General features: G+C 47.2%; 2 protein-coding genes across 2 annotated transcripts in view; both read right to left on the reverse strand.

The window, feature by feature from the left end:
- Positions 1–1,057: 1,057 nt before the first annotated feature.
- CRTAM (cytotoxic and regulatory T cell molecule) lies at positions 1,058–13,323 on the reverse strand. Its single transcript, XM_066203563.1, has 11 exons — positions 13,269–13,323; positions 10,326–10,475; positions 8,766–8,918; positions 7,866–7,997; positions 5,633–5,800; positions 4,750–5,232; positions 3,780–3,842; positions 3,188–3,292; positions 2,574–2,720; positions 2,326–2,409; positions 1,058–2,212 (listed from the first exon to the last, which is right to left on the reverse strand). Exons 1-11 carry the CDS (start codon positions 13,318–13,320, stop codon positions 1,956–1,958), a joined length of 1,794 nt encoding a protein of 597 aa, XP_066059660.1. The 5' UTR covers positions 13,321–13,323; the 3' UTR covers positions 1,058–1,955.
- Positions 13,324–15,141: 1,818 nt separating this feature from the next.
- The window catches only part of UBASH3B (ubiquitin associated and SH3 domain containing B), a 65,510-nt gene continuing 53,289 nt past the window's right edge, over positions 15,142–27,362 (reverse strand). Inside the window, exons 8-14 of the mRNA XM_066203541.1 lie at positions 27,003–27,123; positions 25,695–25,817; positions 23,569–23,661; positions 22,732–22,876; positions 21,599–21,705; positions 20,630–20,739; positions 15,142–19,224 (exon numbers count right to left, since the gene is read on the reverse strand). Coding sequence (XP_066059638.1) covers positions 19,087–19,224; positions 20,630–20,739; positions 21,599–21,705; positions 22,732–22,876; positions 23,569–23,661; positions 25,695–25,817; positions 27,003–27,123 — 837 coding nt within the window. The 3' untranslated portion in view covers positions 15,142–19,086. The remainder of the gene's footprint in view (positions 19,225–20,629; positions 20,740–21,598; positions 21,706–22,731; positions 22,877–23,568; positions 23,662–25,694; positions 25,818–27,002; positions 27,124–27,362) is intronic.

The following is a 27,362-nucleotide window of genomic DNA, read 5'->3' on the forward strand; positions in this document are numbered from 1 at the left end:
CACCCCCAGGCCTGTGTCCTTGTCCTATTCCTCTGTCCCTGTCCCTATTCCTGTGTCCCTGTTCCCCTGTCCCTATCCCGTGTCCCAGTCCCGTGTCTCTGTCCCTGTTCCCGTGTCCCTGTCCCAGTTCCTGTGCTCTCACCCTGCTGTTTCCATGTCCCTGTCCCGTGTCCCTGTTCCCGTGTCCCTGTCCCTATCCCGTGTCCCTGTTCCCGTGTCCCTGTCCCCATCCCGTGTCCCTGTCCCCATCCCGTGTCCCTGTCCCGTGTCCCCATCCCGTGTCCCCATCCCGTGTCCCTGTCCCCATCCCGTGTCCCCATCCCGTGTCCCGTGTCCCTGTCCCGTGTCCCCGTCCCGTGTCCCCATCCCGTGTCCCTGTTCCCGTGTCCCTGTCCCTCTCCCGTGTCCCCATCCCGTGTCCCGTGTCCCCGTTCCCGTGTCCCGTGTCCCCGTTCCCGTGTCCCTGTCCCCGTCCCGTGTCCGTGTCCCCATCCCGTGTCCCGTGTCCCCGTGTCCCGTGTCCCTGTCCCGTGTCCCCGTTCCCGTGTCCCCGTTCCCGTGTCCCTGTCCCCGTCCCGTGTCCCTGTCCCCATCCCGTGTCCCGTGTCCCCGTTCCCGTGTCCCTGTCCGTGTCCCCGTTCCCGTGTCCCTGTCCGTGTCCCCATCCCGTGTCCCGTGTCCCCGTGTCCCGTGTCCCTGTCCGTGTCCCCGGCTCTCACCCGCGGTTCCCGGCCCGTTCCCGGCGCGGCCCGCTCCGTTGTCACGGCAACCCCGAGGACGCGGCCGCTCGCACCGGCGGGGGGGGCTCGGTTCCCCCCGGCCCGCGGGCGCTGTGGTAGCGCCCGGGAGCGGCCGCTGGGCGCGGACAAGCGCGCTTATTCCCATTGAAATAGGGATTTATTTCCATTCAACCGCGGCTTTATTTCCGTTGGAAAACGGAATACGCAGGGCCTTTTATCTCATTCGGTATTCAAACCCCGGTTTTCATCATTTTTTTCGTACTTCCTGCGAGAAGTAATAGTCTCGAATGAGTTTTATTTAATGAGATTCACGAGATTTACAGTGTCCGGCTTTGGGCTTGTCGGTGCAGGAAAAACAGGGAGGAACTGGAGAGGAAGAACTTCCGTCCACGGAGGTGGCAGAGCCCTGGAACAGCTGCCCAGGGAGGTTTTGGATCCATCCCCACCCCACCTGGATGTGTCCCTGTGTCCCTGCTCCAGGTGACCCTGCCTGGCCAGGGGGGTTGTTCTGGGTGATCTCCAGAGCTCCCCTTCCCGCCCCAATTCTATTCTGTGAGTCTGAAAATGACAAAAAAAAAAAAGTTGTAATTCACATTTCCTTTATTTTAGGGATTGGCTTTCACCCGTCTGGAACAGGAAGGGTTCCTGTAAAGTCCTGGAGAGCTCCCAGCTTTCCTGCTGCCCCCATTCCGGGATTTGGGCGGGCCCATGTGGAACGTCCCCTTCACAGAATCATCAAATCATAGAATATTTTGGGTTGGATCTCTGGGGTCTTTTTAACCCTTTGGACATCAGGCTGCTTCCCAGCTTGGTTAAATCCAGCTGGAAGTCCAGGTTTGGGGTCTCAGGGAGAAAAGAAAAGTCACAGTTGGTTTGCAGCATCTGAGATTCCCTGCTCAGCCCCGCGGTCACAGAGGAGGTGACAAAATCAGTCCTAAATATCTTCATTTGGGGTGTCCTCACAGGGCCCTGATTGCTGCTGGGGGCGATGAGCTCTTTGTGGCAGTGGCTCCTGAATTCCCTGAGAGTTCCAGGAGGGTCAGTCCAGGTTTCCAGGAACACCAGTCCCATCTCCCTGTCCTGCCGGGTGACAAAACAATCCCCAGGTGGTTTTGGGACAGAGCTCCTTGTCCCTTCTGCTCCTTGAAATCAAGATCCCTGAAAACTTTGAAACAAATATCAGGAAACCTGCAGATTCCTGCAGCTTCTCCACAGTTAGACATCTGTCTCTCTTCCACACTCGAACATTTTCTCACTCATTGCCAGGTTTTTGTCACCTGGAATCTTCTCTGGCGTTTCCAGATTCTTCTCTGGCGTTTCCAGATTCTTCTCTGGGGTTTCCAGATTCTTCTCTGGAGTTTCCAGATTCTTCTCTGGAGTTTCCAGATTCTTCTCTGGGGTTTCCAGATTCTTCTCTGGAATTTCCACATGTCCTTCTGTTATATACTGCACGCTGGATTTGGGATTCGCAGCTAAAACACAACACATATTTATTATTTATCGTTAATAGCTGCCACCTGCTCTGGCCACGGTCAGCAGCAATTAAATGAAACAAGAATTATTTACGTGAATTAAAGCTTTTTACCTTGTCCATTCTTCTCATGGCCTGGGCTGTCTTCGTTAGATCTGGATTTGTAACTCTCCAGCGTCTGCTCTGAAACATCATTTTCTGGGGGAAAAAACCAAATTTAATTACGAGAATGAATTATTTTTTTCCATGATCCTTTGCCTTGAGCATAAAAATCCTGAGAGAAGAGTTGCAAAATGGGGATTTCATCAGCCTGACCACCTCAGGCATGGGATTGAGCCCGCAATTCCAAGGCCAGCCCTCACCTCTCTTCCACACCCTGTGGGCTTTCTTCAGCTTAATCATGAAAAACAGGACAATGATGAGCAGCACGAAAATCAGAGCAGCCACCAGGATGGGCAGCAGGAGGTTCTTCTCCTTCTTCACCATGCCTTTGGATTCAGGGTTTTGCTCTGGAACAGAGGTTTGTGTTGTTAAACATCCTGTGAGTCCCTGGTAATTAAGAATGATTTCGCCTGGATGAACGTGGTGGGAGAGCAGAATTCACCCAAGGGATTGGGAAGAATTCACCTTCGTGAATGTCAATGATTAATTCACACTCGTTGTGTGAATAATGATTTCACACTCATTCCGTTTTGGACTTCGTTTTAGGATGTGAGGTCAAGATTTTTGTGGCATGAACAAGAAAAACTGATTGAACCGGGTGGCCTTGTGCTTTGGCCCAGCAAATAGTAAAATTGAGCTTTTATTATTTTTGGTTTTGGATGATACGAATGGTTGTGCTCCTGTGGCCTCCCCCAGGGTTGGAGCATTAACCTGTCAGAGGATTTGGAGGGGGTTTGTGGTCAGAGGGAATCAGAGAGGTTGGGAATTCAGAGAGAGTCGTGGCAGGTTTGGAAACTCCCTGAAGTGTTCCTACCGAGGATGAGGGTGGGAATCATCGTTCTGTTTTCATGCGCTGGTGGCACCTCTGTCCTGGGAGGTTCCTGCTCGGTGCCATTTCCACCAGGTGCTGCTCCAGTCCCTGGAGGAAGGGAAAGGAGAACAAAATTTCTCTCAAGGGATGTTGAAGAAATGCTCATTTCCCCAGCAGCTTCAGGGCACCAGGTACTGCCTCTGATGTCAGGTCTGCGCTCACTTTCCTAACTCTGTGTTTAATTTTATTCTTCATATTATTATTTATTCTTTGTATTTTATTATTTTAAAATATTTTGTATTTTATTATCTTAAATATTTCGTATTTTATTTTATTTATTATTTAATTGTATTTATAATTTTTTAAATATTTATTAACACTTTGTTAGAGAAACAATTTACAGCCAAATTTAAACCAAGCGGAGCTCGGTCATTTTGGAACTTCCCCTGCCCATTAATTTGCTCCTCCTGCCTGAAAAACCAGCAATGGGCAGAAATCCTCCTGCTTGCAGCAGGTATTTTGGTATTCATGTCCTCGAGCCCTCCTTTCCTGCCCTTTGCCACCACCCCCAGTGTCTCACGAGGGAATTTCTCACCATTGAAACCCCCAGGAGTCGATGAACCTCCCAATTCTCCTGCCGTTGTTGTTTCTTCAGTCCCTGTGCAGACAGAGAGGTGAGCTCTGATTTCTTGTGGACACAGACAGCACATCCTCACGTGTAATTACACATAATACATAAATATATATAATAATTAACTTGGTTTTGCAATGCTGAAATGATGGCGTGTACCAAAATTATTAAGAGATTTATTTTGCATTAGTAAAAGATTTCCCTTTAATTTTAAATTTGCATTAAAAAGGGATTTTTCCTTTCCTTTTCACACCCAGTAAAAGCCACGGAACTGCAGCGTGGTTTGCGTTGGAAGGGACCTGAAAGCCCCTCTGGTTCCATCCCCTCTTAAAAATATTCAGGAAAAATTCAGGAAAAAAAAAAATCCCTTTCCACGGGTGTTGTCCTGACACGCGTCAGGATTTATCAGACGAGGGTTTATCAGCATTTATTAATTTTGTGCTGTTTGCCATCGCTGATACATCACTTTTAAACCTATAGAAACGAAGATTCGGGGCGTTTCTAAAGCACCAGTTTTGTCACTGCAGGAGGGCACTGTCGTGCTAAGGAGGTGCAAAACCTTCGGTGGGGTTTTTGGGGCGATTTATTTGGGCTGTGGAGCTTTTCATTGCTCTGGAAAACAAACAAACAAACAAAAAAACCTCCAAAAATGCCCCCAAAAGAACTCCTGAGTTGGGGAAGCGCAGGCTGGTGCCAGCAGGGATGAAGGAAGAGTTGATGCACAGTGCCATCTAGTGCAGCCCATCCAGAGCATCCCAGCCTGGCTCCTACCCTGCTTGTGCCTTTCTCCCTCCAAAGGAAAGGGATTTTGGCTGGGAAATGAGGGAACAAGCAGGGAACGCTGTGCCCTGTGCCCCACTCTCCTGTGCCCGGCAGCATGGCTGCACTCGTCATGTCAGGTTTGATAAATTCAGGTGGCTGAGAACAAACTGACCGTTAGCTGTGACATCTGTGGGGTTTGGCTGGGCTGGTGCTGAGCTGGGAATGGCCGGAGCTTCTGGGGATGTAGAGGAGCTGGGAACTTCTGGATTCTCTGGGGATGCAGGGCTTGAAACTTCTGGATCTTTTGGAGATGCAGAGGGGTTGGTACCTGCTGGATTCTCTGGGGATGCAGAGGGGCTGGAAACTTCTGGATTCTCTGGAGAGCTGGGAACTGTTGGATTCTCTGAAGGGTTGGGTACTTCTGCATCTTTTGGAGATGCAGAGGGGCTGGAAACTTCTGGATTCTCCGGGGATGCAGAGGGGCTGGAAACCTCTGGATCATTTGGGGATGCAGAGGGGCTGGAAACTTCTGGATCTTCTGGGGATACAGAGGGGCTGGTACCTGCTGGATTCTCTGGACAATTGGGAACTGTTGGATTCTCTGAAGGGCTAAGAACTTCTGCCTCCTCTGCCAGCCTCCTTGGTTGTTTGCAGCCTAAACAACCACCCCCCAGAATTGACAAAAATCAGAAGAGGCTTTGCCACCGAGCAGATCCTTGAAAATCCACCCTGCCCTGCTCCATGCCGCCGGTGGTTTGGGGTTTTTGTCTGATCAAGGGTTTCACTTTCAGTCCCATCCTCCCACCCACAGCTTTCCTGTCCCCGGGATGTATTTGCTGCTCCGAACTGAGGACTAAAATGAGCCACTGCTGGCTTGGGGCAGGTGCTGCTGCTCAGATCTGCCCCCAAGGGACAACCCCAACTCCTTTTTGCGCCAGGTTCCTCGTTTAAAAGCAGATCCCACACTCGGGGCTGCAGACTCTGGGCTTCTGTGTGAATTTTCAGCACCTCAGGGCAGTAAAATGGGAGAGGTAGAGCTGGAGGAGCTGCAGTACCTGTGCTGGGGAGGTCCTGGAAGGCGAAAGACGCCACCAGCCCCTCTCCCCCGAGTGCAGGGTGCTGGATGATGCAGCTGGCTGTCACTTTGGGGCTGTAGCTGAGGATCCTCAGGGTGCTGCTCGTGCTCCACTTCCCATCAGCTCCCAGCTGGTGCCCGGTGTCACCTGCACATCGGGAGAGAAAAAAATGTGAGGGTTTCTAGTCCAGAGCGATAAATAAAATCATTTACATCACCCTAAGATCGTGTTCTCCATCGCTCCTGCAGCACAGGTTGGACTCTTCCCCTTTTCCAGCTGCTGGAATTAAACATGAGGATTCCTTGCCTTGCCACAAGGAATTAGGGGGAGTCTGATGTGACTCCCAGCCCTCCAGGCAATCCTGATGATACGGAAAAATAAAGTTGGGTTCGATGTGCCCAGAGATGTGTTTGCCAGCCCTGGTGGAGAGGGAGGCGCTTCACGTGTTTACCTGAAGGGCACAAAGATTTCTGTTCATAATGCAGAGCCTCTGATGCCTCCCCTTGCTCTGTTACCTTTAAACGAAAGAAATCCCCCATTTCCAAACGAACCTTTGCAGATCAGCACCTCTCAACCCTCCTTCCGTCCCCGGCAGGGCCAGGTAGGAGCTCCAAAAGGATTTCAGAGTGGTTTTGCAGGGAAGGAAATGATCTTTGTCAGCACCAGCTCAGTAATTACAGCTGGTTTGCCCCTGCTGAGCCCGGGTGCCACTGAGGTGTTACCCGTAATTAAGATTTATTAACTATTTTCTGATTAGTGTAAATATTTGCAGGAAGTGATTAAAGCTGGGAATGGAAGGGAGAGGAAGGAAGGAGGGAGGGTTACTCCAAGCCTTCAAAAAAAAAGGAGAAAAAACAGATGCAGAAATTTGAGAAACAGCGGATTAGGGCAATGGCATTTTATCTTTCAAACAATTAAATTCATGCAAATATTGCTGCTCTGAAAGGCAGCCCCAGAGAAACCAACCCAGCAGACACAGCTCAGGTGTTTCCTCTGCTCCAGAGGCAAGGAGGAGATAAAGATAAGCAGAGGGGGGGTTTTTGTTAAAATATTGGAGAAATGCATTGCAGGCTTGAAGGAGGCGTTTAGTGCCTGAACTGTGCGTTGTGATGTCACAAATAATTCACTTTATCAGCGTGGCCTCAGGCTGGGGGAGCCCCCTGGTTTTAGAAAAAACACTGTGAGACACAGAGATAAAAAAATCAGGGAGGAAATACTGAGGGTTGTATGACTTCCCAGCTGGTATTCCCCAGGTCCTGACACACAGCCCAGCTCTTCCCAAACGCAGGAATTAAAATCCTGCTTTTCCACCGTCCATGCACTGCTCTAGAGCACCTTTTTTTTTTTTAGCATTAATAACTGTTTATCTGCCAACCTGATTATTTTTTATTATTAACTCTCTATCTATATTCAGGCCACAAAACACAATTCTCTGCTGTTTTCTAGAGCTCTCATTTAAAAATAAACCATCTTGGGGCAGGGGAGGTTACAGGTTCAGCTTTAAATACGTTGCTTGATGATGCAAAACACAAGTAAGAGCTTGCTGGTGTGTGAAAGAAAAGACATTTGCATCCCTGAGTGTTTTTTTTTCTCACATTTTCGATGCAGATGTGCACTGGAGCTGATAAAGGCAGTGATTTTTTAGAATAATGCTATTTATGGCACTGTTAGAACAGCAGTTACTGGTGCAGCAGACAGGTTGAAGGAGAAGAAAGGCTGCTGGGGCTTTGGAAATCCAGGGTTTGGGGTTGTTTTATCCCATTTTTATCCCTTCTGGTGCTGAGGTTTCGGGGGTTTGGACTAATTTTATCCCGGTGGAATTCAGTGCTGAGGTTCCAAGACTCCGGGTTCGTTTTACCCCTGTGGAATTTAGTGCTGAAATTCCAGGGGTTTGGGTTTATTTTATTCCACTGGAATTTAGAGCTGAGGTTCCAGGGGTTTGAACTAATTTTTATCCCAGTGGAATTCAGTGCTGAAGTTCCAGGGGTTTTTGGTTCATTTTATCTCTGTGGAATTTCGTGCTGAGGTTCCAGGATCTTGGCTTTATTTTATCCCACCGGAATTTCATGCTGACTGTTCCCCAGACCTGCACCACACTGTAGGGCTGAGTGACAACCCCAGCTGATATTTCACCCTCTAGTATCTTTAAACCACCCAAAACTGATAAAAACCCCAAATTTTAGTGCTCAATCCTTGTTTTTTGAGCTCTTACCTGGGAGTTCTATCCCGTTGTCCAACAGCCAGGAGATCTGGGGCTGGGGTTTGCTCCCCTGGGTGTGGCAGGAGAGTTTGATGCCTCTTCTTGAGTCCTGGGATACCTCCAGCACTGGGTGGGAAGGAGCAGCTGCAGCAGGAAGATTTAGATCAGTTTTGGGGCATTTTTAACTCATTTTTTTAATGAGCATAATTGGAGGGGACTGTGTTGTGTTTTATCTTCTTTTTGCCAGGGTCTGGATTAAACGCTTGAGATGGCTGGATTAAATGTTCGGACTCAGATGTTTATCAATTGTTATCTATGTTACAGTCTCACAGACTGTGAGTTCTGCAGCACCTGGAGCTAACAAACTAAAAATGGCCCCAATCTCTGTCTCTACAAGGCCTTTTAAGGATGAATTGTCCAATTATGAAATGACACCTCAATTATTTTTACTTTTAACCCAATAACCAACCACCCGTGGCCGCAATGTGGGTTTTTCTACCCAATTACAAAAGCCCACCCAGACCATGAAGGAGAAGGTGAAAAAGAAGGACTCAGCCAATGCCCTAAATCCTCCATCTTGCTTTATATCTATATTACTGTATTCTAAACCCTTAAACTCTGAGTTTTCCCCCCTGTGATATCCCACACTTCTATCCAAACCCCACACCCACAATCCCAGCGCTGTCACTCCATTTTGGGAGCCTTTTCCACGGCCTCAGGTCAATGCAGTGTTTGCCTGGGGGTCAGTGCCTGTGAGCACAGAAAGTCTGGAATTCTCAGTGCCCAGGGCTCCATCAGGACTGAGCTAAAAGCCAAACGCTGTGTTGAGCACCAAATGCAGGTCTGGATTTGAGGAGCTGACTCTGTTCTGCTCCTCTGGAGAAACGAAACAAAACAGTGGAGGGAACTCACCCAAAATCTCAACATCCTGTCTCTTGATTTTGAAGTTGCTGCCGTAGGAGAAGCAGCTGTAAATTCCTGCGTCCTGCACTGTCACGTTGGACAGCTGGATGAACAATTCATCCTTGGAGTAACGGAGGAGTTTGTACCTCTGGTCTCTTAAAACTGCCAGGAAAAGAAAAGCCAGCACGTCATGGGGTGGTCAAGAAGAGGAAGTCAAAGCATGAGGAGAGTTTTTATTTTTGAAATTTTTAAAATGTCAAGTATTTAATGAAAGCATCTCCTAGGGCACCTCTGCTCTCCTTTCTCCCTCTTGACTTTCTAATCTTTAATTCTTTCCTGCTGCTGTGTAATTTACAGGAGTCCTCAGGGTCAGCCCAACAAGTCCATGAACTTTTCCCACAACTGCAGCACAGAAAATGCAACTTTCTGCCCTTGAATTGAACTGAAACTGGGGGTTTGTACAATCATCGGGGGATGGAGGCCTCAAAACCTCTCTTTTTATTTAATTTTTTTTTTTTTACCTGAGGTTTTGACAAAATACTGAGCTGGAAGGAAATCCCAGCAATTTCTGGATTAAATATGAAAGGATTTTGGTGTAAGACTCATAACTGAGCTGTCATATTTGTAGATAAATCTGGAGGGAACTGATTCCCAAAGTGGTTCATTGGAGAAACAACGTGACAGAAGCTGCCAGTGGTGACTCAGATGAAGAATGAAAACCTTCAGTGCAGTGCCAGCTTTGGTTTCTCCCTCAACAAAGGGGACAAACCTTTCTTTTGTATTAAAAAGGAAAATATTCAGTGTGTTTGAACTTCTCCAGGATCCAAATGCTTTGGCAGCTCCAGTCCTTGTGGGAGTTGCTCCAATGGATACTCAGCTCCTTCCCCACCCCTGATAAATTTCCTGCCTCTATGGTAATAAATACTGAGAGCAAAAAATATTAAGAATATAAATATATGTCAAAAAATGGACATAATTGATGGAGGGGGGATTTCCTCCAAGGTCCTGTGACTAAATAATCAGATTATTTGACTGCAGCAGGAGAGAGGAACTCCTACCAGTTGGGGAGCAATCCTGCCTGCTGGGGATTTGGGGGAGTCAGGATTCCCAGCAGCATGGGGTGGGTTGTAATAACCCCGTTTCCCCATGGATCTGCCCCATTTCCCCATGGATCAGCCCCATGGATCTGCCCCATCTCCTCCATGGATCAGCCAATGGACCAAACTGATCAAAGTGTGCAAAGCCGTGCCCATTGTCCATTTGGGGTGCAGCCCCTGGGGGGCTTTGTCTGCCCTGAATGTACCTGAAGGCCCTTCAATAAACAGAACTGCTTTTTATTCTCTTAGTTCTGTCTGCCCTCTGTTTTTAGGCAGCCCCCAAAGGCCTCAGATTCTGGTGACCACGGAGGGACAGGAGGCCTCTGAAGGATCCTCTGGACCGAGCAGGACCCAGCTCCAACCCCAACACCACTGGGAATTTTGGCATCAGGGTAGCCATGGTGACAGCAGGGCCAGCCCAGTGTCCCCAGCCCTGGTGGGAGGTGCCACCAGGCTGGGGCGTCACACTTACCCTGCTGGGAGTTGAAGAAAATGGTGAAACCCTGAGGGTTTGACCACTGCAGGGTAGAGTTGTTGCTGGGGGTGCTGAAGGTGCAGTGAAGATTTAGGTTTTCTCCTTCCTTCAGGGTCACAGAGCCACTGGCAGCCCCTGGAAACGCCCCTGCCACGCACCGGGGGGGGGGAAAAAAACAACAAGTGAGAAATGGTGACATGAAGCAAAGCAGCGACGGTTTGCACACAGCAACGTGTTGATTTTCCTTTTTCTCAATGAGTTTTACATGTTTCTACATTGCCAGTATGGTTGTAGGGAGATAAATGAATCATAGTCATTGGAGAGGTCATCACAGGCGCTGTGGGGCAAAGGTTTGGGATCTACGCCTGCCGGCACGACCGGATTTAATTATTAAGCCAGTTTTTTAGTTATTAGCCAGGAAAGTATTCCATTATCAGCCAATAAAGAACTGAAGCAGACCCATTTCATGCACTCTCTCCTTCAATTTAACCACAAACATTCCATTTTCAATTATTCCATTATTATAACTAAATAATATTTAAGGTCTCTTTCAACCCAAGCCGTTCTCTGATTTCATGTCCCATTCTGGAGCTGCTGAACCTGATTTGCTCAGTGTGTAGCTGAGCAGTGACTGATTTCCCAACACCTCTGAAAAATGAGGCTTTTTTTTATTCAGAAATGAAACTTCTTTTTGAGAAAAAAACCCCAAAACCTGGCCTGGCACAGGTTGCTAAAATGAAATTTCATTGTCTCATCTCCCAGCTCACTTCACAGGCAGGCAAAAAAAATGTGTTTTTTTCTCTCCAGATAAAACACTTTGTGAAAATATTTGATGACCTGGAATGAATTGCCTTCTCCAGATAAAATCCATGCCCTGGAGAATACAAAGACTGGTGCCTGGCTTGGAGTTAAGTGAACAGGCAGCGGGAGAGTTTTGTTTTCATTCCTGTTTTCAGCGTTTTGATTTGATTTTCCAGGTAGCTGCCGGCCGCCAGTTCCCACTGCAGTTTGGGGAAATGAACCTTTCTGGGCTTCGGGGAAGATTTTCACCTTCTTAAAAATTTGAAGTTGCTCAGAAATGTTGGTTTTTGGTTTTTTTTTTTTTGCTGGAGCCGATTTTTGTACCTCTAGAATCAGCTTTGTCTCCTTGCGAGACAGCAGCTCCCCGTGGGGATTGTGGCTGTGCGTGTCCTTGAGAGGAGCTGCGGCAGGAGGTGAGAGTTGTTGAGAGGCAGCCGGGGGCTGGCTGTGGTTTTCCACAGGTCCCTCGGGTATTTCTGTCCCCGAGCTGGTTTCCTGTCACCACCAGCAGCGTGGGGTCTGGCACATCACACCTTTTGGGGGTGAGAGCGCCGAGGCTGAGCGAGAAGAGGTGGGGTTGACTTAGAAATGGAATTTCCAAGGGAGACCACTGGAAAATGGGTTCCAGTCAGGGCATGACTCACAGGGCAGCTCTTCCCTGCACAGGGGCTCTGCTCTGCAGCCACCGTGGCCACTAAAAGTGACCATTAAATGGTCCCCAGGGCAGGGGATGGCGACTTTTGTACCGTGTGGAGCCCAACTGGAAAAGCCACTCTGCCATCAAGTGATGGATCCACCTTCTTGGTGAGAAAGGGCAGCAGATTTGGTGCTGGAAATTGCAGGATTCACCCAGCAGGGCGGTTCTACTCTGGCTGCTATTCTTGGAGCCCCCAGGAAGTGGCTGAGAGCTCCTTGCACTGAGACTTGCACTGAGAGCATCGGTGCAGAGTTATCTGTGACCCTGTAACCCTCACTCACCCTGTTTAAATAAGTGAGTTTTAGTTTTGGTGCAGAGTTACGTGTGAGCCTGTAACCCACAATTACCCCATTTAATGTGTTCGTTTTGGTGCGGAGTTCTCTGTGAGTCTGTAAGTCACACTCACCCTATTTAATGTTAGTTTTGTTGCAGAGTTAGTTACCTGTCAGCCTGTAACCCACGCGCACCCCACTTAATGTGTTCGTTTTGGCGCAGAGTTATCTGCGACCCTCTAAGCCACACTCACCCCGTTTAATGAGTGAGTTTTGGCGCAGAGTTATCTGTGAGCCCGTAACACACACTCACCCCGTTTAATGAGTGAGTTTTAGTTTTGGTGCAGAGTTATGTGCGAGCCTGTAACCCCCAGAGCCAGCCCCTTTGATGAGCTTTGTCCTGGCTGCTGGCCTGTGGATGGAGCTGCATTAATTCTGCAAGCCGAGGCAGCAGCTACAAACCCATCCTGCAGGAGTCTCTGGCAAAATGGGAGAGAGGGGCTGTACTGAGAATTAGCAAATTGTCAGCAACAGCCCTGCAGTGGTTTCTGCTCCAGTGCCTGTCAGGGAGGGGAGGGAATATTGCTCCATCCCCGGGATCGTGCATCCATTTCTCCTGCAAAGCTCAGGAGTGAGGCCTGCAGGATCCTGGGCAGGGATTGCTGCCTTGCTCCTTCCTTCCCTGGATCTTCTGTTAGATCCTTCTTAGATCCTCTGACTGTTTGACACGGTCAAAATGAACCTGTCACACTCTCCTGTGTCTGAACGGCAAAGGAGAGCTAAATAAGCTGGCTCCTCTAGCAGGAGTGAGGAGGTGGAGCACCCAAAGCTTTTCCAAACTACTGTGCAAGTTCTCCCTAAGCTGCTCTGACTTCCATCAGCCTCTTTTTTCACCACGCATGAACAAAGCCACACCTGGATTCCTGACCCAGCAAAGCCAGCAGTGACCCTCTGTCCAAATTTAAGGCAGAACCTTTTGCCACCCCGGTGCTTTGTCCCCTCAAGGTGCCGGAGACCGGGTCTCACTGATCCTGGGTTTAGGTGTCAGAGTGCTCTGGGAACGGGGTGACAAAACGTTTCGTCACTGAGAGACCAAGGGCTGTGCCGGAGTTCTGGGAAGAGCTTTCCCATTAGGAAAAGGAGAGGCGGAAGGAGAGGAGGCAGTCTTACCTTGCAGCAGGAGCAGGGGCACGGTGAGCAGCAGCACTCCGGGGACGCTCATGCTGCGCTCGGCCGGGCTCGGTTTCCTCTCTCCGCGGGGCCGCCGCCGCCTTTTCAGCGCGGGGGGAGCGATCCACTGTGACCTCAGCCCCGGGGCTCTGCCCCAGCGCGCCTTGCCTCCGCCTGGCACTGCGGCCGCATCAGCGACCTCGCGGCTCCCCGGCGGGCGACAGCGCGGGGGACTCGGCGCTGCACCGCGCCACCTCCGCCCCGGCGCAGCTCCGGGACTGACACGAATATATGTGCAAAGAGAGATCAGTTATGGATGTATTTTTATTTATATGTTGTATATAGATTCTTAACATGCATATGTGAAACGAGCTTTTCGCAATTATTAAGATGAATGCTGTATGCAAAATGTTAAAATAACTCTGTTATAAGGATATCATGGGTTTTTTCTTAGACATTATATATAATATAATACAGTATAATAGAGTATAATATAGTATAATATATGTTAAAATATAATATGCTATATCTAATATATTATATGTATTATATATTATATATTATAAACATAATATATATAACATAATATATAACATTATATTAAAATATGTCATATATAACATTACAATATATATAATATATAATATATGAGACATAATATCCTATATATTATATAGGATGTACTATATATTACATAGTTATTATATTATATTATATTATATTATATTATATTATATTATATTATATTATATTATATTATATTATATTATATTATATTATATTATATTATATTATATTATATTATATTATATTATATTGATGCTGCAGGGATGCTGGAGAAATGGGCAAAAGGGAATCGCTGCCTGTGGTTTGTGTCTCTGAGGGTGCTGGGGACATCAGCAGGTCCCAGGGGACACAGTTCTGCTTTCCCCTGTCCCCTCCCAGGTTTGATTATTCCACCTTTGTGTCCCCCCAGGGGTGTGATAACCACTGACATCACATTTATCCAAGTTTGTCTCGCGGTTTGTGATTTCCAAAAAGGAATTTCTTGGCAGATCCTCTTCTGGCTCTCCTTTGCAACCGCTCAAAATACGGTGAGGGCAACTATTGCTGTCAAAATAAACTGAATTTAGTAAGATAATGATGGCCTAAAACCCGTGTGTGCTCGAGTGAAGTGGACAAAGTGGTTAATTATAAACACGGTGTGTGTTTCATTCCTGATTTATTAGGACCTGTTTCCATGAAACTTTCAGGTGCAGGGAAGTGCATCACTCAGTGGATATTTGGCTGATAAAAGCTGTGGCTTTTGTGTTCATCATCATTAATCAATTTTACTGGAAAACAGAGCTGCGGGTCATGGATTTAAAGCAGCTGGGTTTAAGATAAAATGCTTGCTGGATTTAAAAAAAAAAAAATCCAAATTAAAAAACGTAAGTTTGGTTTGGAAGTTGTGCCTTCAGTTCCACACATCCAAACCTGAGAGTGAAATAACTCCGGGTTAAAAAAACCGGAATCCAGAGGGAAAATCCCATCCCTGAGCACGGAAAAACCGGAGTCGGGAGAATTTTGTGCCATCTGCTGTCGAGAGAACGAATTTCAGCCTCAGAAAAAAAGGAAAATGCAGCTCAGAATTCCACCACCGCACTCCAGAGGAAATCCGAAATTAGGAAGGGTGCTCGGCATCTTTATTAAATCACCTACGAGATACTCTTGTCTGACTTCCGAGAATTCCGTTTAATGTGAGAAGCAAATTAAAACGCAGTGGTTGTTTTAACAGTTGTTAGGGCTCAAAACTGAGATTAAAAACAACCACCCACCCCCCGCCCCTGCCTGCCCCATCCCCAAAATAAAAAAATACAGATGTCACAGGTAATTACAGCTATTTTTGGCAATACAATTATTGGTTTGTTGTTTTTTTTTTTAACAGCAAACTTTTTTTTTTTTCCTCAAATAAATACAATCTGCTCACACTAAATTAAAAAAAAAATAATAAAACAGAATGATACAACAGGTTGAAAATGAAACAAACAAACAAAAAGTTGGTAACATCAAGTCTGAAGAGACGTCATGGAGAGAAAGTTCAGAAAAGACATTTTTAATGGGAAATAATAAAGGAACCGGCTGAGGATTTTCTGTTGTGGGTCATGAAGATTCGCTGGGGAACGAATTTGAGGAAGTGGGGAGCAGCGAGAGGTGATTTAGGGCCTTTGCAGCCAATCACAGCCACGGTTAATTACAATTATTTTGCTCTTTGATCGCCATCCCAAGCACGTCTGCTCCCCCATCACTCCCATTTGGGACTTCCAAATCATTTCCTCTCTGCCTCTTTTGAGAGAAACGACCCCAAACCACAAACCAAAGCCGTTATTTGGGGACAAAAATTACCATTTTCATGGAAAACTCGCTGAAATTTCATAGCAGGAGGAGACTCCTGGCCTCAGCCAACTTCTGTCTGAAACTGCTCGCTCGGGGCGAAAAGGGAAATACCGAATTTTGACTGAAGTTATCACGGTCTGCATCCTCATTTTGCATAAACAAGCAAAGCTCTGTTGATTGGGGTGTAATGTCAATTTAATTCTTGTCTTTTTCTAGGCCAGACATCGCAAATTATGAAAATTAACCGTTTATTCTTGGCAGGTTTGAAGCTTTTTTTTTTTTTTTCCCTTAATTGCGGAGAGAAGGAAAAACCTGGGAAGTGGTGGTAGAATAAAACCTGGGGTCTGATGCAGCTCGCAGCGAAGGAAAGGATTTCGGTGAGCTGAAGTTTGGGGATTCAAGTTTTTTTATCCCCAAGTTTAACGTTCTGGGACAAAACACTGGAGTGACATTAAATCCACATTCATGAGCAGCAATGGGGTGAAAGTGAAGCAGCAATTCTTTTGTCTTCTTAACCTCTCAATTAATAAATTTAAAAGGAACGACGCTTCTTCTCTTTTTTTTTTTTTTCTCCCAAAAAACCTTTTCTGCTTGACACAAAACCCCCAAGAAAACTCAAAATGCCGAAGAAAATAAGATTTTCCTCCCTGTGGTTCCTGACACCTAATTCGAGACAAGACTACAATTGCCAAAATATTTCCCAAACATCCAAAAATATATATATATATATTTTAAAGAAGAGTATTTTAACATCTACCTCCTCAACCAGAACACTTTTTTTTTTCTCTATTACTATATCAAAGAGCAGCTAAAACCACTCAAATTGTGCATTCAGCTTTTGCTCCCTCTCTGTTTCCTGCCTCTAAAGAAACTCCTTTTAAAGTCACTCAAATCAAACCGGATCTGAGCAGCCCTCCACTCTTTCTACAGGCAATAAATATTAGAATATAATGATATTTCTTGCCCCAATTTACACCTGGCTGGCACGAAACAAAAAAATCCAGAGAATTCACACGCCTCAGCAACCAAAGAAAAATTTTTTTTTCCTGTGTGATTGTCAAATATTTAATTTTAATCTTTTTGCACGGAGGGAAACAAGCCAGAAATGCTCTTGAGAATGTCTGCACACAGCCAAAAAGAGCTGAAATGACAATTAAAAATTCACCTGACAGCAATAAAACCACTCAGGGGCAGTTTTTTTTTCTTTCTTCCTGCCCTGTCCTAAATTTTCTCCCTGGCTTTTCAATTCCATCCCTGGAATAAAGCACTTATGAGTGTGTTACACAGAAGGCAGATATAATGGGATATTCCTATGGATTGTGGGAATTTCTGGGATATTTCCCCCAGGATGGGCTCCGTGCTGCCTGTGAGGATGGACAGGATGTGCTGGCCTCAGTGTTACACAGCCCTAAAGGCAGAAATAAGGGAATATCCCTATGGATTATGGGAATTTCTGCCCTGTGAGTGTGGACGGGATGTGCTGGGCTCTCCCTGTTGAGCTCCAAACTGAGCTCAGCCCCTGTGGATTGGTTCCATCCCGATTGTTTCGCCTCTCTTGGGAACAGGGAATTTTGCAGTTTGTCACTGCTCGGTTGCTGCGGCAGCTGGGGGCAGGTGACACCAGCCCTGCCCAAGGGGAAAACCCACCAAAACACCCCCAAAACTTGATTTTCCTGCGATTAATGAACACCAGTTTGGCCGGGGCTGATTTCTGTGCCTCTCACCCGTTTCAAACGAGCTTTCATCCCGGGCAGGGATGGTACAAAATCTTTTTGCTTTATTATTTGGTGTTTTCTCATTTGCTGCCCACAGCAGCTGTGGCTGCCCCATCCCTGGAAGTGCCCGAGGCCACCCTGGTGTGTCCCTACTCATGGATGAGCTTTTCCAGTTTTTCCAACCCAAACCGTTCTGGGATGATTCTGTTCCTGGGAATACTCAGACTTGTGGCCCAAACTAAGAAAGGAGCGTGCCTGAATCTCTTTCATCCCATTTAAACTCATTTTTTTATGAGTTTAATTACCTGCTGACAGCAAGCCTGCACTGCTGAAGTGTCTGCAACAACTTTTGGACCCAAGGCTGATGATTTTTAGGTAATTCTGATCCTAAAACTCCTGCTCTGATGTCACTTCATGTTACAAATACCCACTGCGGTATATTTTGGGATGCAGCTGCTTTTGGCATCCTGCAGGCTCTGGCACCAAGAGGATCCCCCCCTGTGATCCCAAACATCTTGGTTAGAGATGGAAACCCTCCTCTTCCACTTTCCCCCAAATCCCAACCCTTCCCTCCCTGGATAAACAGCATCAAATGTTGTTCCTGAATCAAAGTGTGCTGGGGTTTTTTTAGCTGCTATGTCTTTGTGGCAGATGGCATTTGGGAATTGAGGGTAAAGGAAGCAAAGCACTCAGAATTCCAGCTGAATTCCAGCAGATTTTTCCTCCCATCAACCTCACCAGGACTGCCAAAGGGACACAAAGCCACTGCTGGGTGAATGGCCAGCACAAAAAATCCCAGTATAGAAAGAGAAAAGCCCCTTTTCCAAACCTCCTGAAGGGAACTCAACTGGCACAAACCCTTCAGGCTGTGTCTGGGCACACAGGTGGATTTCAATAACCAAAGGAAAAGGAATAAAACCCCCAAATCTGAACTTCCCAAGTGGCTCAGGTTTGGCTGGAAAAGGCTTCTTTTATCTCCACTCCAAAGAAATCCCTCCCAGCTTTTGCTGAGCCGACTTTTGACGCTCGAACTTCACCTGTGACTGATGTGAAACTCGGCGTTTTCCCCTGATTCGGGATTTTCCCCAGCACCAACCAACCTCTGCACAACACCTGACACATTCTGAGCACTCCCATCCCTGCCTGCTCAGGAATAACCTGGAGCAGCCTGCAGAGGCCTCATTTCCAGCCTTGGCGGGGAGGGGAACACACACTTTTTATTTTTATGGCAGGTGCTGAAGGCTTTGGGGGGCTGGGAGAGGAGCAAGCACGAGGTGCTGAACAAGCCTGCAGAGAGGCTTTGCAAAAATAGCAGTGAGAAAACCAACCCCAGCATCCTGCCTGACACAGGGCTCGTTGCTCCACGTGGGGCAGGGGGCAGTGAAAGTGTCACCAGAGCTCCCTCCGAGGCGAGGAAACCAACCCCGAGCTCACTCAGTCCTGTGCAAGAACCTCAAGCTGTATTCTAATTTTTTTTCCCCCTTCAATCAGCCTTTTTTTGTTGTAAATGAGATTTTTTTTGTTGTTGTTGTTGTTGTAAATGAGATTTTGTTGTTGTTGTTGCTTTTTGCAGGGCTGTGGCTGTGTGAGATATGCTTTGAGTGACCCACTGGACAGATGATGAGGGTTTGTTTGTTTGTTTGTTTTTTTTCCCAACTGTCAATAAAACACAAGGAAGAAGAGACATTCTCCAAGGCTGGGAAAGGCTGTCCTTGCTGGGGTTTTCCCTACTCCTGCAGGAGGGTTTCTCTCCAGTTAAAGCCTCCAGTTGGTCCGTGTGTGAGGGGGAGGATGGGAGGGTCTGTCAGCTGCCAAACTCCAGTGTCCCCCAGCTCTTCGCAGGAGCAAAACCCCAGGTAGGGAATCTGTGAGGAGAGAGATGGGAATTAAGGCAAAAAAAAAACCAAGGACAGAGCTGGGAAACCCCAGCAGATGAAGCCCTGCTGTGCTACTCCAGGATTTCACCCTTTTTTTTCTCTCTTTCCCTCTCCTAAAATCCATTTTCAGATGGTGGTTGACAAACTGTGCGCCACTGCAAAAACACTGGGGAAAACGCAGATTACACCCTGGGAATGGGGGGTTCAAAAGGCAGTTCTGAATGGAGTGCAGCTTTAAATGGGACGAAGTTTTAAAACTGTGGCTTTGGATGGAATAGAGTTTTAAATGGAATTAAGTTTTTAAAATGCAGTTTTGAATGGAGTGTAGTTTTAAACGGGATGTAGGTTTAAAAGCGTAATTTTAAATGGAATAAACAGTAGTTTTCAATAGGGACCAGCTCAAACCAAATGTGGTCCCAAACCAGCCCAGCTATGGGGGAAATACGGATGTTCCTGCAGCTCAGGGGGTCCCAGATCAGCCCTGAATATCCCAGGGAGCCTCTGCAAGGCTGGCAGAGGGCAGGAAAGGAGAGGAAGTCAAAAAACGCATTATAATTTCCAGCCTTTTGGTGGTTGGCATCTCTTTAGAGGAGAAGGGGAAGTGCTGTAGGGCTGAGGTGCCCTGCTGGCTGTGCTGAGGGGGCTTGGGGCTCTCTGCACAGCCCCTGGTACCCGAAAAACACCCAACAGTCCCTACAAACCCATCTCAGGTGTGCACCTGACCCCAAAAAACACCAAACAGTCAACACAAACCCATTTTTGGTGGACATCTGATCCCACAAAGCACCAAACAGTCCCCACAAACCCATTTTAGGTGGGCACTTGACCCCAAAAAGCATAAATGAGTCCCTGCAAACCCATTTTAGGTGGGCACCTGACCCCAAAAAGCATGAATGAGTCCCTGCAAACCCATTTTAGGTGGGCACCTGACCCCAAAAAGCATGAATGAGTCCCTGCAAACCCATTTTAGGTGGGCACCTGACCCCAAAAAGCATGAATGAGTCCCTGCAAACCCATTTTAGGTGGGCACTTGACCCCAAAAAGCATGAATGAGTCCCTGCAAACCCATTTTAGGTGGGCACCTGACCCCAAAAAGCATGAATGAGTCCCTGCAAACCCATTTTAGGTGGGCACCTGACCCCAAAAAGCATGAATGAGTCCCTGCAAACCCATTTTAGGTGGACACCTGACCCCAAAAACCACCAAATAGTCCCCACAAACCCACCTCAGGTGTGCACCTGACCCCCCACCCTGCCCCAGCCTCTCAAACCCTCCTCCTTCAGCCTCCTGAACTCCTGAAACGAGCAGAACTCAGCACAAAGCCTCGCTCCAGCAGATTGCAGGTTGTTTTTGTCTCTGCAGAGCCAGGGCTGTGCTCCTTGCTGGCAATTACCTTTCGGACCATCTGTACAAAATCCTTGGAGTTCTGAGGTGACAGCCCCTGGAGCTGGCAGGTGCAGGCCTCCAGGGAGGAGGCATGAGCCACGATCAGGATGTTATTTCCTGCAATGAGAGGACAAACACGGGCTGGGGAGGGAGGTAAAGCCAGATTTGAGGGCTTGGTGCCCAAGATCATGCAGCCATTTAAAATGCTTCGTCCTATAACAACACATCCAACTGTGAATTCGGGGGAAAATGTGATTTGTTAATAAATCCAGAGCGTTTCTCAATTTTCAGGGTGATGGTTAACTCACTCCTGCTTCGCCTCAAAACCGCTTTCTGGAGAAAACAAGAATTCCAGCGAGATTTCAGCTGCGTTGGGAAGCAAAAAAAAAATGAATTCCTATTACAACAAACACTTTAATTTCACTCGCTGGCTTTCCACAGCGGCAGCTTTACGGTTCCATTTCCAGGATCCTTTACGACCAATGCCCCACTGTGCTTCCGAATTCCGTGTGCAAACCATTCAAAGCAGAGCTCGGAACGCAGAGAGGGGTCAGCGAGACGACATCAGTGAAAACAGCAGAATTCAGGAATTCTCAGAGTGTTGCGGCTGGACAACAGCAGGTTGTATTCTTTTTTTAAAAAAAATCAATATTGTGTTTGGAGGAATGTTCTAAGGTGTTTATGGGCCATATAATTTGGAGGGAAAATGCTCCATTTAATGCTGAGGGCAAATAACTCATTTATTCCCTTGGGAAAGAAACAGCTGGGTCGGGATCCCTAAAATAATTAAGTTAAACTATATTGATGTCTCTTGTATCTGAAATTACAGCTCTGGTGCAGGGCTTTTCTTCTGGGAGAGAGGAGGAGGGATTCAGGGGTGGGAAATCATGCCCTGAGAGGGAAGGATTGGTCAGGAATATTGGAATTCCCATCCCAGCCTGCCTGCCTTGGTTTTCAGCCCCCCTGCAGCGCTCACCTTTGCCTTTACATTCACTGATGATTTCCTTTGTTACTTGGTAGCTCCTGCTTATGTAGGTATCGTAAGACTCAGAAACCACCAACTTGCTGACAGGAATATGAGGTCTGTGAGGAGAAAAACGCATCCAGTAAATTGTAAAAATAAAGATTTCTGAGTGCAAGGCCTGCGAGCAGAAAAACACGTCCATTAAATGATAAAAGCCAAAATGTTCTAAGTGCAAACTGTGATTCATCTGGAAGTATCTGTTCTGAAACTCAATCCCCAGAACTGGGAGCTGCTCTGTGATCTCTAAACTCCAAGAATGATTTGTTCACCATTCCTGCACGGAGATATTTGGGAAAATGAGAACAGGACCAGTCCGTGGAGGCAGCCCATGACACGCTGAGTGTGCCCGTGTTCCCTCTGCACTGGGGATGCTCCTCTGTGCTCATCTGAGCTGGTTTGTGGGAAAAATTCCCTCCTGGGAGGGTGGGCAGGCCCTGGCACAGGGTGTCCTGAGAAGCTGGGGCTGTCCCTGGATTCTGGAAGTCTCCAAGGCCAGGTTGGAGCACCCTGGGACAGTGGGAGGTGTCCCTGGCCGTGGGATGAGCTTTAAGATCCCTTCCATCCCAAGCTGTTGAATGATTTTTCGATTCTCGAATTAACAATAATTAATTTGATTCTCTGTGTCCTTTGTTAGAGGATTTCAGAGCTCTCCCACCCACATCAACCCAGGGAGAGGCAGGAGAAGCTGTGTTAGTTGAGCCCAAACTCCAAAGTTTTAGGAAAAGTGTTAAAAATCCTTTGGGAGTTCCTTGGAAACCTGAAAGATCCCAGGACAAGGACTGCTGGAAAGAAAAAAACCTCCACGATCAGGAGGAATTGCCAGTGATGCGGGAAACCTGGTTTATAACAAGCCAAATTTTATTTTATACGTTTTATTTATATATTTTTTGATTATTTTTAAATATTTATTATATATTTTATATATAATGCTCAGGGCAGCATGGCAGCCTCGAGCCTCCTCCGAGTTTATTTTGGGAGCCTCGGCAGCTCTTCCAGTCGGCGCCTAAACCTCAAACCTCAGCAGGGCTTGGTGCTGAACCATCAAATGAGCAGCCCCGGAGTGTCTGAGCCCCGTTTTGAGGTACCTGTAGGTTGTATCAACGCTTAGAGTGGCCGCAGCCAAATCCACGGGCGGGATCCAGGCTGGCAGGGAGCTCCCGGACACCCACTTGGTCCACTCAAACAAGCCCGGCTCCACCCGGATCTTCAGGTTGTTCTCCTGCTGCATCCCTGCAAAACAGAGGGGAGAGGAGGCCAGGTGGTTTTGGGAGCAGCTGGGAAGGAAGGGAGCAGCCTTAATGCTTCAGTTGGATTGGTAATTTCTTTATTTTCCATGGGAAATTAGAGTGTTTAATGGATTTATTTCATGCGTGCCAGGGAATGTCAAGCTCTGGCTGGCAGCTGGTGCAATTAGAAAAGGGTTCCTTGTGGATTGGGCTAACAGGAAAGATATTCCTATGGAAATCCTAATTATCATTCACTTAATATGTGATAATAATTAAAAAATAAAAACACAATATAAATATTATAAATAATATAAACTGGATACTATATATGATATATTAAATATACCATACAACAATATATTATATATTAAACATATCATATAATCGTATTATATATCACATATTATATATTTAATAGATTATATAATATATATCGTACATTAGATAAATATCATATAAAATAATATTAAATAAATATTATATGATGATGATATAATGCAATACAATGTACTGCAGTATAATGTAATGTAATGATAACACAATGTAATGGAGTATAATGTAATATAATGATAGTAATTAATTCAATAATAAAATTAATAATAATTACCATTCACCGCGGACTTAGGTCCGTGGGTTTTTTTCTGCTTGTCATTGTTTTCTGCAGAAGATGAGGAGAATTCCGCCTGAGTTTCTTACCTTTCAGGATGTTGTGAGCTGTCTGCACACACCGCAGGGATGGGGAGCTGTAGATGTAGTCTACAACGGTGTTTGTTTCCAGCAAGGCTTCACCTGCAAGAAAGTTTTGATTTTTGGGAATAAATCCAGGTAAACGGCGTTGCAAGGAGCCGCTGCTCGTGGGTCTGGCCAAAAAAAAAAAAAAAAAAAGCAGCCAGAAAAAATTGTAAAGGTCTCGGATTTAATTTCACTTCATTTGTAAGCTGTAAATGAAATGATTCAACACAACCCAAACCCGGCTTAATTGAATTGGCTGGATTCTCTGCTGGCATAAATCAGCATTTCATTACACAGGTGGGAGATCACGGCAAACGAGATAAGAATCAACTCCACTGGCAGGGCTGTTAATAAATATTCCTGCAGCAGGGCTGTTAATATTCCTGCAGCAGGGGTTTGAATATTCCTGCAGCAGGGGTCTGCAGTGCCCGAGGGAACCCAGGGAGAGCAGGGATCTGCTCAGGCTTGCAGGGAGGAGCAGCCACATCTTCCTTCTGTTGGAAGAGCGGGACAAAGGAGGGGACATTCACCCCTGACAGTGGCTGCCACCATTTCCAGGCTGACCTAGAAATGCCTCGAGAGAAGTGCGGTCATTCAGGAGAGGGACATCCACCAGCCCTGTGTCACAGGAGCTGCTCAGGGGCTTTGCTCAGCACAGGAATTATGTGAAGGTCACACGGTGCCACCACAGCTGCAGCAGTGTCCTTGGACCCTTGGGTGCCACAGCAAAACGTGTCCTCAGACCTCCTCAATGCCACCAGCAAAATGCGTCCTTGGAAGCTTTTAATGCCACACAAAATGCGTCCTTGGAAGCTTTTAATGCCACACAAAATGTGTCCTTGGAAGCTTTTAATGCCACCAGGAAAGCGTGTCCTCAGATCCCCCAAATGCCACCAGGAAAGTGTGTCCTCAGACCCTTTTAATGCCACCAGCAAAGTGTCCTCAGACCCCATTAATGCCACCAGCAAAGTGTCCTTGGACCCCTGAATGCCACAAATTGTGTTTCCTTGCACCCCTTTACTGCCATTAGCAAAGTGTGTCCTTGCAGCCCCGAAAGCCACAGCAAAACGCGTCCCTGGACCTCTCTAATGCCACCCAAAGCGTGTCCTTGTCCCCGAGTGCCACCAGCAGTGTGCTGTGACACTGGCAGCCTCCCTCCTGTCCTGTGCAGATTGCAAACCCTGCTGCCATGTGGCCAAGCATCTGAGCATCCTGCTGCTGCTGCTGCTGCTGCACGGTGATTTATTTGTGCTCAGAAAGGCCAGGATAATTTTAGCTGCCCTAGTTTTGGATGTGACCAGCAAGGAGCGCTCGGAAGGATTGGAGTGGGAGCTCAGCGCAGGAGCTCGTGTCTTTAAGGGGCTGGGCTGCCCTCATCACAGCTCTCAGGACGTGATGGCAAAGGATTTGTGTCTGGACACAACCCAACAGGCTCAGAAGTCGTCAGGGATGAGGATGGGGAGGGTGGGAGAACACTGGGAGCGATTTGAGCCGTGTCTGTGACAATACAAAGCCAGGCACACTGATGAAAGGATGCTGCTGTGGCAAACTGGATGACAAAAGCCTGTTTTGCAAGAGGTGACAGCCACAGTGCTGCATTTCTCCCCAGCGTGGAAAATAACAAAACCTTCCCAAGGCACCCCTCCTCTGATGGCTCTGAGGTCACCCCACGTCCCACATTGCTGCCTGGCAGCAGCTGAGGGAGCTGAGGTTTGCTTTGGAGGAGGGAAATTGCTGGGGAGGGGGAAGGGACTTTGCAAAGTTCCTTGAAAGATTTAAATCCCGTTAGCTCAGGGCATCCAACCCATCTTTTCCTGCCTTGCGCTTTTCCTTTCTCTGATGGGGGGTGTGGGAGGAAGACAACCCTGGGCAGGATTTTCATGGAATCATGGAATGGTTTGGGCTGGAAAAAACCAAAAACCCCATGGGCAGGGACACCTCCCACTACCCCAGGCTGCTCCAAACCCTGGCCTCGGACACTTCCATGGATGGACAACCCGTGCCAGGGCCTCCCCACCCTCCCAGGGAACAATTCCCACCCAAATTCCCCGTGTTTCAGCTGGAAGCTTTGCCTGCAGAGCAGCACTTACCCACGAGCCTGGCCTGGGTGCAGCCCAGCACGGTGATGGGAGCGTCCTTTTCGTAATCCCTGAAACCACCACTCCTCTGAGGTAAGTTGTGAGGCATATTCAGGTTACTGCGCATGTACCTGCCTGCAGGGAGAGGGGCCAAGCCGCAATTAGTCCCTCAGGCAGAGGATTTTCCCCTCTGATTTGTTTTTCCCCCAATTTTTCCCCTCTCCCACCTCCTCAGCTGTGCTTTGCAGGTCCTGCCTGGGCCTGGCTCTTGTGAGGTTTTTTTTCCCCCCTGTAAACCCATCAGGAATCTCACAAAATTAAATAGAACACTTCTCACCAGCTCAAAATCAGCACACAATGTTGCCAAAGTTCTAAAAAAACTTTTTAGGACTGATTTCTCCATGGGAAAGTCATTTCTATCCCACAACAAACTTTTACACTTTTACAGGAATGTCAGAGCTCTTCAGGCAGAGTTTAGAAAGAAGGGAGTTGTGAAATCATCCTTTCACTACAAGGTATTGGTGTTTTTGAATAGAAGAAAGACTTTTAGGACAGATTTCTGATCAGCCCTAAAGCCAACAGAGCCTAAAGTTATAATTTGTTCACTATAGTCTGAAACCTGAGCATAATACTGGATTGAAAACACCAATTTCTGCCCCAAAACCCACTCTGAGCAGCGTTATCTCCATTTAGGACTGAGAGCCAGCAGTGCAAGTTCTTTTTTCTTGATGGCAGCAAATGTTTGCACTGGACACTGAACACTACCAACGTCACGACTGCATTTTCTCTTCGGTGATGTAACTGTGGTCATCACCTGTGGGCCTGATATTTCTGGGTCTGAGAGATTTCAGCCTGCTGGCAGCTGCTGACTTTTTCCCAAGGAAAAATTTCTCAAGAAAGCTTCTTCTCAAAACCATCCTGGCAAACAACTCTCCTTTCTCCAAACGATCTTTCCCCAGGTGGTGTTTTGCTGTTTCTCTAGTTAATCAATGGGATCAGAGAGGTGTCGTTCCTATTCACCAACCATGTTAAGTCTGTATGGGAACACCCTATAAAAGGTAGTGAGCATTTGACAATAAAGCCTTTTTTCTGTGCTCTTTGCCTTCTGAAATATTTGGAGTCTCTCATCTTTCTTTCATGTCCTACAGCGACAATCACCCCGGCAGTATTTTCCCAAATACTGGCAAACAAAGGGAGTATTCCCTCCCTGCATGACTTCCTGCTGCACAAACAGCATCGTTTTCTGTTCAAACCCACAGCTTCCACCAGGCAGTGGCCACTTCTCCTCCCTCCAGATCCTGGGACACCCCCAGGGCTCACCTTTGGCATCGAAGCACTGGGACAGCCAGTACTTCCCAAACACCACGTCCATCCTCTCGCCGTGCCTGCAGACAAACAGGCAGCGCTTCTGGGGGCCCGGCTGGCTGCTCATCCTCAGGGGCTGCAAGGGAAGTCGGTGCCTTAATTCTTAGTTTTCACGTTTTCCAGATTCTGCGCTGCACTGGCAAAGAATTCTGAATTTCATATAAAGTGTGAGCAGGCTCTCCTCACAGTTTAGACAAAACAATCCTCTTCCAGCCCCAGAGCCAAGGGCACCGCTGCAGCTTCCAGCCCAAAAAGTGCAAACAGGGAATTGAGGGGAGCAAACCGGGAGGGTGGGACTGCATCACCTGGAGCTGT

This window comes from Chamaea fasciata, unplaced genomic scaffold (genome assembly GCF_029207755.1).
Source record: "Chamaea fasciata isolate MVZ Bird 193981 ecotype frontalis unplaced genomic scaffold, bChaFas1.0.hap1 SCAF_24, whole genome shotgun sequence".
NCBI classification, from domain to species: domain Eukaryota; kingdom Metazoa; phylum Chordata; class Aves; order Passeriformes; family Sylviidae; genus Chamaea; species Chamaea fasciata.

Bases quoted from the DNA above. Each gene is read 5' to 3' on its own strand.
- CRTAM (XM_066203563.1), bottom strand. From the start codon at position 13,320: ATGAGCGTCCCCGGAGTGCTGCTGCTCACCGTGCCCCTGCTCCTGCTG. The intron at 10,476-13,268 runs GTAAGACTGCCT...GGTGCGTGGCAG, and splicing joins GCCCCTGCTCCTGCTGCAAG to GGGCGTTTCCAGGGGCTGCC. The intron at 5,233-5,632 runs GTACTGCAGCTC...GTGGTTGTTTAG, and splicing joins CCAGGACCTCCCCAGCACAG to GCTGCAAACAACCAAGGAGG.